Genomic DNA, 13470 nt, shown 5'->3' on the forward strand with positions numbered 1-13470 from the left:
CAGTGAATTTCTGCAAAATGCGCCAAAACTGCTGAAAAGGCATGTGTCGTAAGCGATGTGATACATCAGCAAAAAAGGATTCAATGCTTTGTACACAACGATGTCAATTTTAAGTGTTTTTGACAAAAAAAATTTCTTTTTACATCGGTATCAGTTGTGCCTAGCCCCTTTAATATTGCCGTAATAGGGACCTTTCTCAGAGTAGTGAAGGAAATGTTTAATACACGCATTATACCAGCATGTATACCAGCAGTTATGCAAATACACTGATACATGCTAGCATCAGGTTCTATCTCAGAATATTGAGGGTAACTCTAAATTAATTGATCATTCCAGCATCATGGTCTATCTCGTAAAATTTGGAGGATCACTAAATACATGGATGAAGCCAGCACAATGCCCTATCTTTAAGTGATGAAGGTTAGCGTAAATTAATTATTCAAAAGTCACATCATATCTTGAGCAATAAGGGGAACGATAAATACGTGGAAAAATCCAGCATCGTGTCCTTTCTCACAGAAGTGAGGGCCATACTATTTACCTTGATTATTCAAGCAGCATGTCCTATCGCAGATATTGAGGAACACGCTTAATACAAGGACCATGTCAGCATCTTTTCCATTCGCAGATTTTTTAGGGGCACACTAACTATGAAGACAACGTCAGCATCTTGTCCAATACAGAATATTGAGGGGCACGCTTAATACGAAGACAATGTCAGCATCTTGTCCATTACAGAGCATTGAGGGACACGTATAATACAAAGATAATGTCAGCATCTTGTCCAATACAGGGTATTGAGGAGCACGCTGAATACAAAGATATTGTCAGCATCTTGCCCAATACAGAGTATTGAGGGACACGCTGAATACAAAGATAATATCAGGATCTTGTCCAATCGCGGATTATTGAGGAGCACGCTGAATACAAAGATATTGTCAGCATCTTGCCCAATGCAGGGTATTGAGGGACACGCTGAATACAAAGATAATGTAAGCATCTTGTCCAATCGCGGATTATTGAGGAGCACGCTGAATATAAAGATAAAGTAAGTATCTTGTCGATTCGCAGGTTATTGAGGAGCACGCTGAATACAAAGACAATTGTAAGTATCTTGTCGAATCGCAGAATATTGAGGAGCACGCTCAATATAAAGATTATTTAAGTATCTTGTCGAATCCCAGAAAATTCAAAAGTACTCTAAAAATAAAGATTATGTTAGTACCTTGTCGAATCACAGAATATTGAGGAGCTTGCTTAATATAAAGATAATTCATGTATCTTGTCGAATCGCAGATAATTGAGGAGCATTCTTAATATAAAGATAATGTAAGCATCTTGTTGAATCGCAGACTATTGAAGAGCACGCTAAATACAAAGATAATGGTAGAGTCTTTTCCAATCGCAGAATATTGAGGAGCATGCTTAGTACAAAGATAATGTTAACATCTTGTCAAATCCCAGATTATTGAGGAGTACGCTAAATACAAAGATAATGTATCTATCTTGTCGAGTCGCAGATTATTGAAGAGTACGCTAAATACAAAGATAATGTATCTATCTTGTCGAGTCGCAGATTATTGAGGAGCACGCTAAATACATTGATCGTTTTAACATCATGTGCTATCTCAGAGTAATATTTAATGGATAGGCTAAATGCATTGATTATGCCCGCATGATGTCCTGTTTCAGAGTCACGAGGCAGACCAAATACATTCATATTTCTAGCACATATCAGTAGTGAATGATAACGTTGAATACATGGTTCATGCCTGCAACGTCAATTATCTCAGAGTACTGTGAGAGGGGGGAATTAAATTGATCATTCAACTACCATATCCTTTCTTAGAACAGTGAGAGGAAAGCTAAATAAACGAGCCGTCGACCATGCCCGCGTTATGTCCTATCCATCATCGTGGAGGGGGAACATGAACACATGAACCATGCCCTCATCGTGTGTCCTATATATGAGTATCGAGGGGAACGCTCAATTCACGGATCATGGCAGCATTTAGTTCAGTTATCGATCATGCCTGCATCTGTGAGTATGGAGGTGAACGCTAAACACGTCGATTATGCCAGCGTTTTGTACCATTGATTGATTATATAACCATATGAACAAACAAATACCGCCGTACTGAAATAACATATAACATATCAGCATAAAAATATCCACATATTTGTTTCACAGTTTTCTTAATGTAAATAACTATTAACGTCTCAGAAATCATGGCTTATCGTGTTTACGTCGTGTCTTTTTTTAAAGATTTTACTGATCTGTACTAACACGTACTCATAAAAAGCTAGCTAGTATATAGAACACTAGGTGAACTGTTTTATGACCTGTTTGCACTCGACGATAGTGCAATATCCGCTGTAACCTTCTATAACCCGAAGTGGCCTTGCTTTTACTCCTGTAAAAATACACTCCTGTATTGGACTTACGCAACTGCTTAATAATTGGACGATTCCTGTACTTTTAAATGGTATATTTACAGCAAGATTGCGGTGGCTTACGTATCGATCAAGTTGTGTTTTGAATCAAATAATAGATAGTTAAATAACCGTTGCTTATATATAAACGTCGTCTGTGATCGTATTGATGCATGCTGTAAGAGATTAACAAAATCATCATCAATTAAACTTTCAGGGACAGGTGATTGATTTATTTCTAAGATTTAAAACCATTAACTTCACAGTTTTAACTTCAGTATCCCAAACAACACGCGGGTGGATAATAAGGAAGACCGAACTGTTTTACAGATGTATTGTGTAATATTGCGACACACATTCTGCACATCACAAATACCACTATAAAAATAACAAATTTTATTTAACAAAAACATAAAAGCTTAACTACGTTAAAATAGTGTACAATAAAAGGCGTAGTAATTAAACTCCACTTGAACTTAAAGGACGACTATAAAGCTTTCATTTAATCTCATGCAATTTGTGCTTCACTAGCGAGGGTCCTTTTCATAGAACATAACAGGGTATACATGTTCAACTCGCAGAAATGAACAGTTTTATGATCAAACAGATGGCAGATAATTCTAATGAAAAAGACAAACGATCAACACTCAACAATACGACTGATCCTCACAGCTTAAGCATCTACAGTATATAATGATACGTCTCAAAGGTTTTTATTATATAGCGATAAAAACAAGTGATTTCGAAATGCCTGTACTGCGTGCAAAGGTTGTCACTAAATGGAAGAGTGAGGTAGTTAAACTTAGACCGCTTTACATTTTATGAAATAAATTACAATATTTGCCAAGATTGACATTTTCTTACAGAAAGGAACATTTGAAATGTGAAATAAAAATAAAGTACAGTAGTATTCGCTTAATATGCATTACATGAGCCCTTATAGGGACAGCTTAAGCCTCACTCGGATGCAACAAAATCAATAAAAACAGATCAATTACACCAGTCAATAGTGACCATAATAAAATGATACCATCAATAATAATAATAATAATAATAATAATAATAATAATAATAATAATATAATAATAACGTATTTTTTAAGAATAATTGTAGTATTGCAAAAATGATTGTAACATTTACCATCCATCTAATATCAGTTGGAAAAACTCGTATCTCGAGTAAAAAAAATAAAATAATAATTAACAACGATTAGAGGAATAATAATATATAATTTCTTGGCAAAATGTGGCATTAAGTTATGCTCTGATCATTATTCGAGAGAAACAGTATGAGGAAAATATTTCGACAAGTATCTGGGTACGACTTTCCGCGGCCACAATTTTCCTCAAGGTCGTCCTTGATATCGTGCAAAGCTACAATATAAATTACTAAGCTACAAGGTCGTTGCTACAATTTATGAGCTGTAACAAACTAAAGAAATGAAACTTATGCAGGTCGCAAATAAAGCTATAAACATGTAAAACAAACAAATAATGAATATGGCACTCATTTACTTCACTTATCAAACTTGAAAATAAAGTCTTCAATATTCTTTAAAAGGCATATAATCAAATATTACTGCTTGTAATTGCTCAGGCTGCCATTACTGCTTGTAATGTCCAAGAAAACAAAATAATATAAAATCAATATAAGCATTGAAGAAAGTTTAAATTTAGATCAAAATGTACGAAGATTCTCTTTTAAATGGATTGGTAATTCACTAACTGTTAATGGTTTGTGATTTGACATGATCACAAGATGTCTCTTTATGTTCATATTACAAAAAAATGAATTGTTTTTTTCTATTACTACTGTTTAACAGACAACAAATTCATGCACCATTTAGAGCCTTGAACTATCAGCGAAACAGAACATGCAGGTGTGCGATGCATAAAATGCACAGTATCAAGAAATGAATCATCAATATTATGCCCACCTGTGCAACAGGTACAACATATATAGATATGTATACGTACAAACATACTCCGACATGACGGTGAGATAAGCCTAAGCTGTCGGGAAAATGTTAATCTTGACATTTATAAGTAACCAACAGAAGATTTTCTAGTACCACTGTAAACGCCCTATAACTCGTCCGGTTTTTCTTCGTCCATCAAGGGGCGTAACTTTGCAGGTATTTCAGCCAGAGTTGTTACAGTCATTATAAGTGTTATATCAATATCATTCTCGGTTATTGAGTAAAGGTTTAATTGTTGGTATACCGACGACGCCGACCCAAAAACCAAGGCTAGGGCAATATTCCGAAAAACAAACAATATTATATTGATTAACTAATTCACAGTAGCAATGGACTTAAATGCGTGTTTTAATGAAACTCTAATAAGAAAATTATGCAGAATAGAGTCGTTCCACGGACGATTTAACCAATCACAGACAAAAAGTTATTACGATTTCAAATATCACATAACAGCTACTTTTTGACTTCAAAACATAAACAAAGGTAAACCTAAGTAATCATAGAACAATAATACTATACAAAATGCACCCAACTCTCTTCGAGGTTTGTTGGGGTAGATTTAGCGAAACATGAAATTTCATAGTTTTTGGAATCATTGCTATCCCAGTAGACTACATCATTCACTGTGTAACTCACTGCGAACGATATGTTAGTACCAGGCCCAAGACTAGACGGCGCTACGATAGTGAACGAAAATCGGTCCGTCGAACCGCTGCACGAGTTTTGCACGTACGATGCCATGACGTCATAGAACGTCACCCAGTTATTTATTGAGTATCGTACACGCACACATTTGTGATATCCAATGTTTGCCACTCGCACTACACCGGTGATCGCCATGTCCGTTATCACACAATTTTCCAGACACACTTTGTTTGCCATCACTTTTGTCATAAAATTAGGGTCAGCAGACGGCTGTGTGAAACACAAAGCCAGTAGGCGGCTACCGACCACCCTCCGATCTAGTTCCACGCCAACTTTCAAGTCTTTGATAGCGGAGCTTGGTATCCGGGGCGGGTTTTCGGCATCCAGCACGTGACGGACGGACTCTAGGTCAAGGCCCATAGCGTCCGCAAAACGTACTATTTTCTTACGGGAAGGTGTTCCAGGTGGGGTTTTGGTTGATTTAAGAGAAGAGGATTTTCTGAGCTCAGCTTTATTAATGTTAAATTCAGGTTCGTCGTACAGGGGACTATCGGGCAGAACCAACAGGTACTTGTGGGAAGCCTCCGCGCCGGTGTTCGCCAGTTTCGTATCCAGCTTTAACTTCGCTGAGTTCGACTTGACGACATTCGCTGATCTTTCTGATACTTCAACTGACCTTGAATCATCCGACTGAGTCTCAATAGAATTATCCGGCACAGATTTCCGCAACTCACTTCTTTGAAGTTCCCTAGTTACTGCTTTTGAAAGACATTCTTGATCCACAGAATTCATTTGCCCATTCTCGTCGGGGGAACCCACAGAATCCAAGGAGAAGTAACTGGGGTCACTTTCCGCCGACGCGTTGCTCAACGGGGACTCCATGGTAGTCTGGCTGCCGACAAGCTCCAGATCGTCCATCATGTTTACGAAGATCCCCTCCTCCGACCCCACCTCCGAGGTATTCTCCTTCGACATCCCGGGGTATTCCGGGTCGACGGAAGTGCCTTCCGCCTCCATCCCGTGCGACTTCCTTATTTCTACAAGATCCGTGTCTATGTCCGGACACTCCTGGTCCAGAAAGTCAAAATCCTGGTTCTTAAGTGTCTGTTCGGAGTAGCCAACTCTTTTGTTTTGTTTCGGTACTTTCACATACGCGGCACAGATAGAGAAATTATCCAGATAACTTTCCTCCGAATACGACAGATTTCGTGGAAACAATCTCAACAAAAAATCTTCCGGCAAAACATCATATTCTACCATGTCGTGTATGTATGTTGGAACAAATACTGTACATCCATTTTAAGTATGTCCTGTATTCTTAATCGAGAGAAAGTCCTTATAATCGTCCTTTATAGGAGCCAGAGATTTTCATTCAGACAATGTAAATCCTTGACCTTCCTGAAGCCTGAAACAGAAAGTAGCTGTCATTGAAATACCCTAGTGCCGGTTATTGTCTTAGTGAGGTCGGGTCGATATTCACCAAATACTTTATATTATTCAAATGAAACACTTAATTACATAATATCATACCTTCCCGATAGTTCCATGTTGTACAACAATTATCACTCCGTCCCGTTCTTTTCATTTAAAAAGAAACCACTGCACCCTACCAAGATCAACTATTTATACTCACCTCGGTGGCCTTGATATTGCCTGTATCGAGTTATTTAAAGATGTATGCAGCTCATGCGTCACATCATTTGCATATGACCTAGAAACAACCTCTACTTTCGATATTCAAAATATTCATAAGAGTAACATTCATATATATAATACCCATCTTTATCATGTTTATAAAGAAATTAAATAAAGTCCTGTTTATCGTTTATTAAAATTAAAACTAGTGCATAACTACTTATTCATAAAAATAGTTCGGATGTTAAAAATAGATTTGTTTCTCCGCTAGTACGCTAGAAACAACTAGAAACTTCTACAAGCCGGGCTGCAATTTCTTTGCTTGTTTACTTACATGGAGTCCACGTGTAAGCCTGCACGTAAATCGAAAGAACACACGTTATATAACGTAATGATGACGCTGGAGAGCAAACTAAAAATAATTGTGTTTTTAAACTGTGATAATATTGGTCAGGTCACCATGACCGAATGTAAAAAGTAAGTACTTAGAAGTGAAACAAATAGCATTGAAACATTATTTGAGTCTATATTTTGTTAAGATGTAAATTTGTACATATCAACATGTCCTCCACGCTGTATATAAATACGTCCATGCAGCAACGAAGATCAACGAAAGCAAACCAAATTTAAATTCGATATAGAGAAATATATTATGGCAAATGGTATATTTAATTTAAGATTCATTCCAACAGAGATTAACATAAACATGCTTTAAGCTAAAATCAAATACATTAATTTATACGGAGTGGTACTATTTCCCGGTCCCGGTCTCATCCGGTCCGGACTCATCGGGCCTTTGTTTTCAAAATTATGTAGCAGCTATACAGGGGCGGGTTATTATTTGGTTTAAAGTGTTGGCAGTGGGTTTGGGGCTCTAGTCCGAAATGGTGCATTTTTGGCGTATTTTATTACTTTTCTTCTCCTATATTGAAATTAAAGGTAAACTTGGACGGTTAAGGGGGTGGGTGGGGACGCGCGCCAGGCGCCCCTATCCCCCCTGAATCCTCTAGTGTTATCGGCTGTGACTGATAAGAAGATGTGTATGACCGCGTGATAATAGGATTACAATTTTCATAGTATAAAATAAGATATACAAGAAAGTTCATTATGGTGCACTTATTTACATAATATATAACATTTACACACTCCATCAGTACAGTAATTGCTGTTCAAAATTAACCAGACATGCACACTTGAAACTTTTTCAATAGTAATTAATAATTATTGCACAATACATCAAAGCGAGCTGTCGCTTACGAGTTTCAAGCTTGAACGCGCTCATCAACAAGTCCTAAAATAAGGTTCACACGACTACTCCCTTCCTTTGCCGGAGTGATCGGTATTTTTCTCCTTTTTAAGGGGTGGGGAGAGGGCGATGGTCCACTGAACCATAAAATGAGAACCAAAAAAGGGTAGGTCTGTAAGCTTATTTATACTAACATTCGGGCAAAGCCCATTCGGCTAGTGCTCCGATAAGAGAGTTGGTCTTTTAAGAGCTATCCTGGTTCTTTAACGTGCACCAGTGTATACCACTGCCACAAGGGACCCCACATAAAGTCCCTCCCAGAAGAAGATTAGTATTTGTTTAAGTGGATCGGTGGGGAATCGAACCTGCGACCCCTGGATTTACAGTCAAGTATGTTACAACTAGACCACGGATTCCCCCACGAACCATAAATGATTGTCATTCATTGCTCATATAAGGCGCGTGAAGCAAATTGTCCATGTTCTAGGCGGAGTCTGACCTCCGCCTGCACTTTGGCAATGCCGATTAGGCGTGTTCTACGATACGAGTGTTGTGTAGTCATATTAAGTTTGGGAGCATAGATGAAGAAACAATAGCTGCTTTATGCATTAGACTTAATTAAATGATACTGTATTGCAAACATTTATAGATGCAAGTGTAAATATTGCAAAAAAAATAATTGAAGAATATAAATTTGTTGTTTTATTTTGTGTCATGGATTGTTCATCAACTGTCAGGTCTTCGTTTTAAATTGGGACTGTTTTAAAGTTCAAATCCAGATTAGTGTATAATAAAACTAACTGTGACCTCAGGCCAGTGATACAAATAACACATCGGAGAGAAAGTGTATTGTTAAGATTTCACGAAAGGAGATGTTACATTCGTTTTATCTCTAATAATGACATATTTATAAGATATTGAACTGAAACAAACAAAACATATAGTTGATCTAAAATACCCTTTATATCAAAGCAACCTTACATTGGGTTGTGTTTCTTTTCCGCCGATGGGGATTACATTTAAATGTCTGTTCTCACTTCATTCGTATATATGTCAGTTTAATTACATGCAAATTTCTGACATGTTGTCAGGTAACTTATTTTAATCGTTTTAATCATTCAAATTTCTTGTTTTCATATATATTAATGATTTACACCAAAACAAAGTCATAAGAAATTGGGGCTTGCTTTATTTGCATGTACAGTGTACATTAAAATGCCCACATAATGCATTTTAAACACATATAAATAATGCTAATTTAACTCAGCCCCCTGATGTAACTTCGAGTCGAAATCCGGTTTATACTTGAATGTCTTTCTCCCACCAGATGTAAAAGTTACTGGTGATTTTGATCATTATTGTACACGAATTTACAAAAAAACATACTGTAATTTTGGAACATATTTTGAGCATCATATAAGTATTACAATGTATGTAAACACTACTATTGTAGATGTTTGTGTGTACATATTAAATAAATTGTCAACTGCAACAGAACTGCTTGCATGTTATTTAAAAGAAGGTGCAATAAATCCAAGTTGCATTCAGGCCGCCATTATAAACAAATCACTATATTCCCACCCAATTGTTTTGAGTGTGTGTTTGTTTTAATGGGGACGAAGGTGACTTTTTTCTTAGATCTCACTCTCCGTTGAACAGTATTCTTGCTTTTTCTTATTGCATAAGGAACCATATGTATACACGTGTTTCCAGATCGTAACAATTGCAGTGTTTTACATGTGAATGTTACACATCGACACTGTCGGTATGAATAAACGCCGTTCCCGGCCAGTACTGGACCGATACGCAAATACAAACCCCAGTTTAACATTTTTGTATGAGATTATAACAGTTATGGGGTTTAAAAAAGGGGGCGGACGGTGATGGAAATCTAGCAATTATTTTATCGTCGCCTCAAATAGGACAAGCGTTTCAATTTCTTTCCTGGTATGTCCCACTTGATGTATTTAGTGAACTTTCCGGCAAAAACACTTTCAAGTTCGCGGCAATTAGTTCATATAAGATAAAATATTGGCTGTTGTGAGTTAGTCGCAAGCTATGTGTGACCTTGGCTAAATAGATAACTGATGGAGTTCGTGATCGGACGGAAGACAACTCTTATATTGCGATTTAGTGTAACTATAAAAGAGTATTTCCCCTTGACATAGTCTTGCAATGTGCTGAACTGGTTATTTTCGCTCGTTTTAGTCATAGCCTAGGTGTCGTCGGCGTCGGCGGTATCGTCGGCCACCACCACCACCACCACCACCACCACCATCATCATCAGCAGCAGCAACAGCAGCAGCAGCAGCAGTAGCATCATCATCAGCAGCAGCAGAAGCAGCAGTAGCAGCAGCAGCAACATCAGCAGCAGCAGAAGTAATAGTATCAGAAGAAGTTTAAGTTATACTAGTAGTAATAGCAGCAGTAGTAGCCACAGTAGCAGCAGCAGTTAAGTAGAAGTAGAAGTAGTAGTAGTGGTAGTCGTAGTAGTAGTAGTATTAGTAGTAGTAGTAGTAGTAGTAGTAGTAGTAGTGGTAGTGGTAGTGGTAGTGGTTGTAGTAGTAGTTGCAGCGGAAGCAGAAGCAGAAGCAGTAGCAGTAGCAGTAGTATTAGTAGTAGAAGTAGTAGTAGTAGAAGCAGAAGCAGTAACAGTAAGAGCAGCAGCAGCAGCAGTAGTAGGTTATAGGTAGTAGTGATAGTAGTGGTAGGAAGAGTAGTAGTAGTAGTATTTGTAGTAGTAGTAGTAGTAGTAGTAGTAGAAGTAGTAGTAGTAGTGGTAGTGGTAGTGGTTGTAGTAGTAGTTGCAGCGGAAGCAGAAGCAGAAGCAGTAGCAGTAGCAGTAGTATTAGTAGTAGAAGTAGTAGTAGCAGAAGCAGAAGCAGTAACAGTAAGAGCAGCAGCAGCAGCAGCAGCAGTAGTAGGTTATAGGTAGTAGTGATAGTAGTGGTAGGAGTAGTAGTAGTAGTAGTAGTAGTGGTGGTGGTGGTGGTGGTGGTGGTGGCGGCGGCGGCGGCGGCGGCGGCGGCGGCGGCGGTGGTGGTGGCGGCGGCTGCGATATACACCAGCGATTGTTTAGTTGCAACGACTTCTTTCTTACTTTAACTTTCAGTTTCACTTTCACGTTTATCTTTTTTCCGGAAGTAAACAAAAACATTCAACGTTCCTGTTGCCAATATTGCAACATTGTATTTTTCATTAATGGCATAACCATAACTGTTATACAATTCTGTTTCGTTATAGAACTTACTGTAACACTGACAACGATCTACGCAGTTCTCCTTTCACTTTCATTAAAATTGACAGGCAGTTAGCGTGCAACTGTTTCCCGCGCTTTTTAGACCATGCGCTACGAAAAAAGGTTATTTTTTTGTTAACTGATTAAAAACTTATAAGAATATTTTTTTAATTAACCGAAGATTTAATAAAACAACTTAAAATAAATGAACGAAATATATCTTAGCATTATTGTTTTTCAATACCATCGCACTTAGCGAAAAAGCGGAAGGTATCCGTTAATTTGTATAATGGGCGGAGTTAATATTACGTCATTGAGTTTGAGTGCTGCTAATTGACACGGTTACCGATCAGATTCGAGATCGATAATCACTTGTCACTACGGGTGTTAATTGCTCTTGCTGGTTAAACAAACATTCAGATCATGCATTGAGGCCCCTTTCAGATGATACCGACTCTCACACCGAAATATCCCGGGTCAAAACTGATGCATACTACAAGTGTCGAACCGGAAACGTTTGTAACTATGCGGCGAATTTGGACACGACTAAATTATCGTTGTCATCACAGGCCAGAGATCGCTAAAATCTGACGTTTCGAATTTGAGGGCATAAAAAAAATGCGGTCGGCGGTAAAAAATTACGGTCGGTCGGGTTACAGGAAACAGACATATTTTTTTTAGGCCTAAGCTGGTTTAATCTATCATATTTTATGGGTGTGAAGTGGGATTTACAGATGCATTGTGCGAACACGCTTACATACTATATTTATTATCAATATTAAAAGTTAAGACATCAGCACAGGATGATATTTTATTTATCGGGCTGGGAAGTTTAAATTTTGTTCATCTAAGTTATGTACCTATTCTTAAATGTTGGTTTAAAATGATATTGAGCTCGGTTAGAAAATTTCTTAACAATGTGTATTAAATGATGTTAAAGAGACATTTATATTAGACCAAGAAAAAAGAACTGGGCCGCTAGTGTAAGGGACATACTGTGTAATTTTGGGTTCAATGAGGTATGAGGAACTTTATTTAAAATCTTAATAGTCGGATAAATGAATCATCTAGAGCTACGTTTTATAGATCGTTCGCTAGATTTGAATGCCAAACATGGGTAATGTAGAAAAATACAAAACTGCTCTGTCACGGTTAAGACTTAAGTTTTCATCGTCTTCTTATAGAAACAGGAAGATGGTCAAATATACCAAAAGAAAATAGGATTTGTAATTAATGTCAAGTACTTAAAGATAAATACCAATTTGTGATGGTATGTCCCTTTATAATATTATTAGAGATAGATATATAAAACGATGTTATAGAACAAGGCCTAATATGTATGTATACGACTGTACATCTTTTGCAGTCCGAAAAGGTAAATACTGTTAGAAAATTATCAGCATACATATAACATGCTTTTGAAATAAGAAAAAAATGTGCGTGTAAACACGACTTAGTCTAAGGTAAAATGGTATATGAAAAACGGTACTCTTTATACTAGACGTATAGTGAATACAATGCATATGAATTACTACAGATCAATAAATTATTCGGAATAAGTTGACACACATTAACCGGATTGTATCGATGTCAACCATGCATAATTTCGTACAAGCTTATTTCTTTTGTTTTACATAGATTATCTATCTATTAAAATTTTAGTCAAAATGAGTCATTCAATTTTAAAATTATTTGTACATAAGTAATATAATAGTAACGTGTATTACTTGTTAAAATTCATGACATCAGTATAGCATTGTGCGCACGTTATACGGTATATAGATATATCTCACCTCCTACATGAATGACGCTATCCGATTGGCCTAGAGCGGTCACGTGCACGACGTGTATAATCCATACCCCCCTGTAATTTCCAGTAAGTTTCATACCACCCCTGTAATTTTCATACTCCGCAGAGGACGTAACAAAATGGCGGCCGAAAAAATTGTAACTTTTCTCTCGGCTTATCTTTTCACTGTAGGGGAGCTAACGCATGCACGTTATTGAATATCCATTTTATTCAAGCAATCTGTTGTGTGTAACCGACTGTTTACATGAGCCATTGGTTACAAAATGGCGACCATAAAACGGTTTACAAGCACAACAAGTGACGAATCTGTCGAAAAAAGGTTAAACTAAATTCAGAAGAGACGCTTTGATGCAACAAGAAATCTGCAAATGTGCTGAGGAGCTACCTTCAAGAAATTGTTAAAAATAAAGTGTTAAAAACAGTTAATTGTTAAACTGTTGTTGTTTTTCTTATTATTACATTTATTGACTGTGATACAGCTTTCT

At 37.2% G+C, this 13470-nt stretch overlaps 1 protein-coding gene across 1 annotated transcript; it reads right to left on the reverse strand.

Moving 5' to 3' along the window:
* Window positions 1–2752: 2752 nt before the first annotated feature.
* On the reverse strand, window positions 2753–6704 carry LOC128243700 (glycogen-binding subunit 76A-like). Its single transcript, XM_052961606.1, has 2 exons — window positions 6587–6704; window positions 2753–6461 (listed from the first exon to the last, which is right to left on the reverse strand). Exon 2 carries the CDS (start codon window positions 6314–6316, stop codon window positions 4925–4927), a length of 1392 nt encoding a protein of 463 aa, XP_052817566.1. The 5' UTR covers window positions 6317–6461; window positions 6587–6704; the 3' UTR covers window positions 2753–4924.
* Window positions 6705–13470: the final 6766 nt, after the last annotated feature.

This window comes from Mya arenaria, chromosome 8 (genome assembly GCF_026914265.1).
Source record: "Mya arenaria isolate MELC-2E11 chromosome 8, ASM2691426v1".
Classification (NCBI taxonomy): domain Eukaryota; kingdom Metazoa; phylum Mollusca; class Bivalvia; order Myida; family Myidae; genus Mya; species Mya arenaria.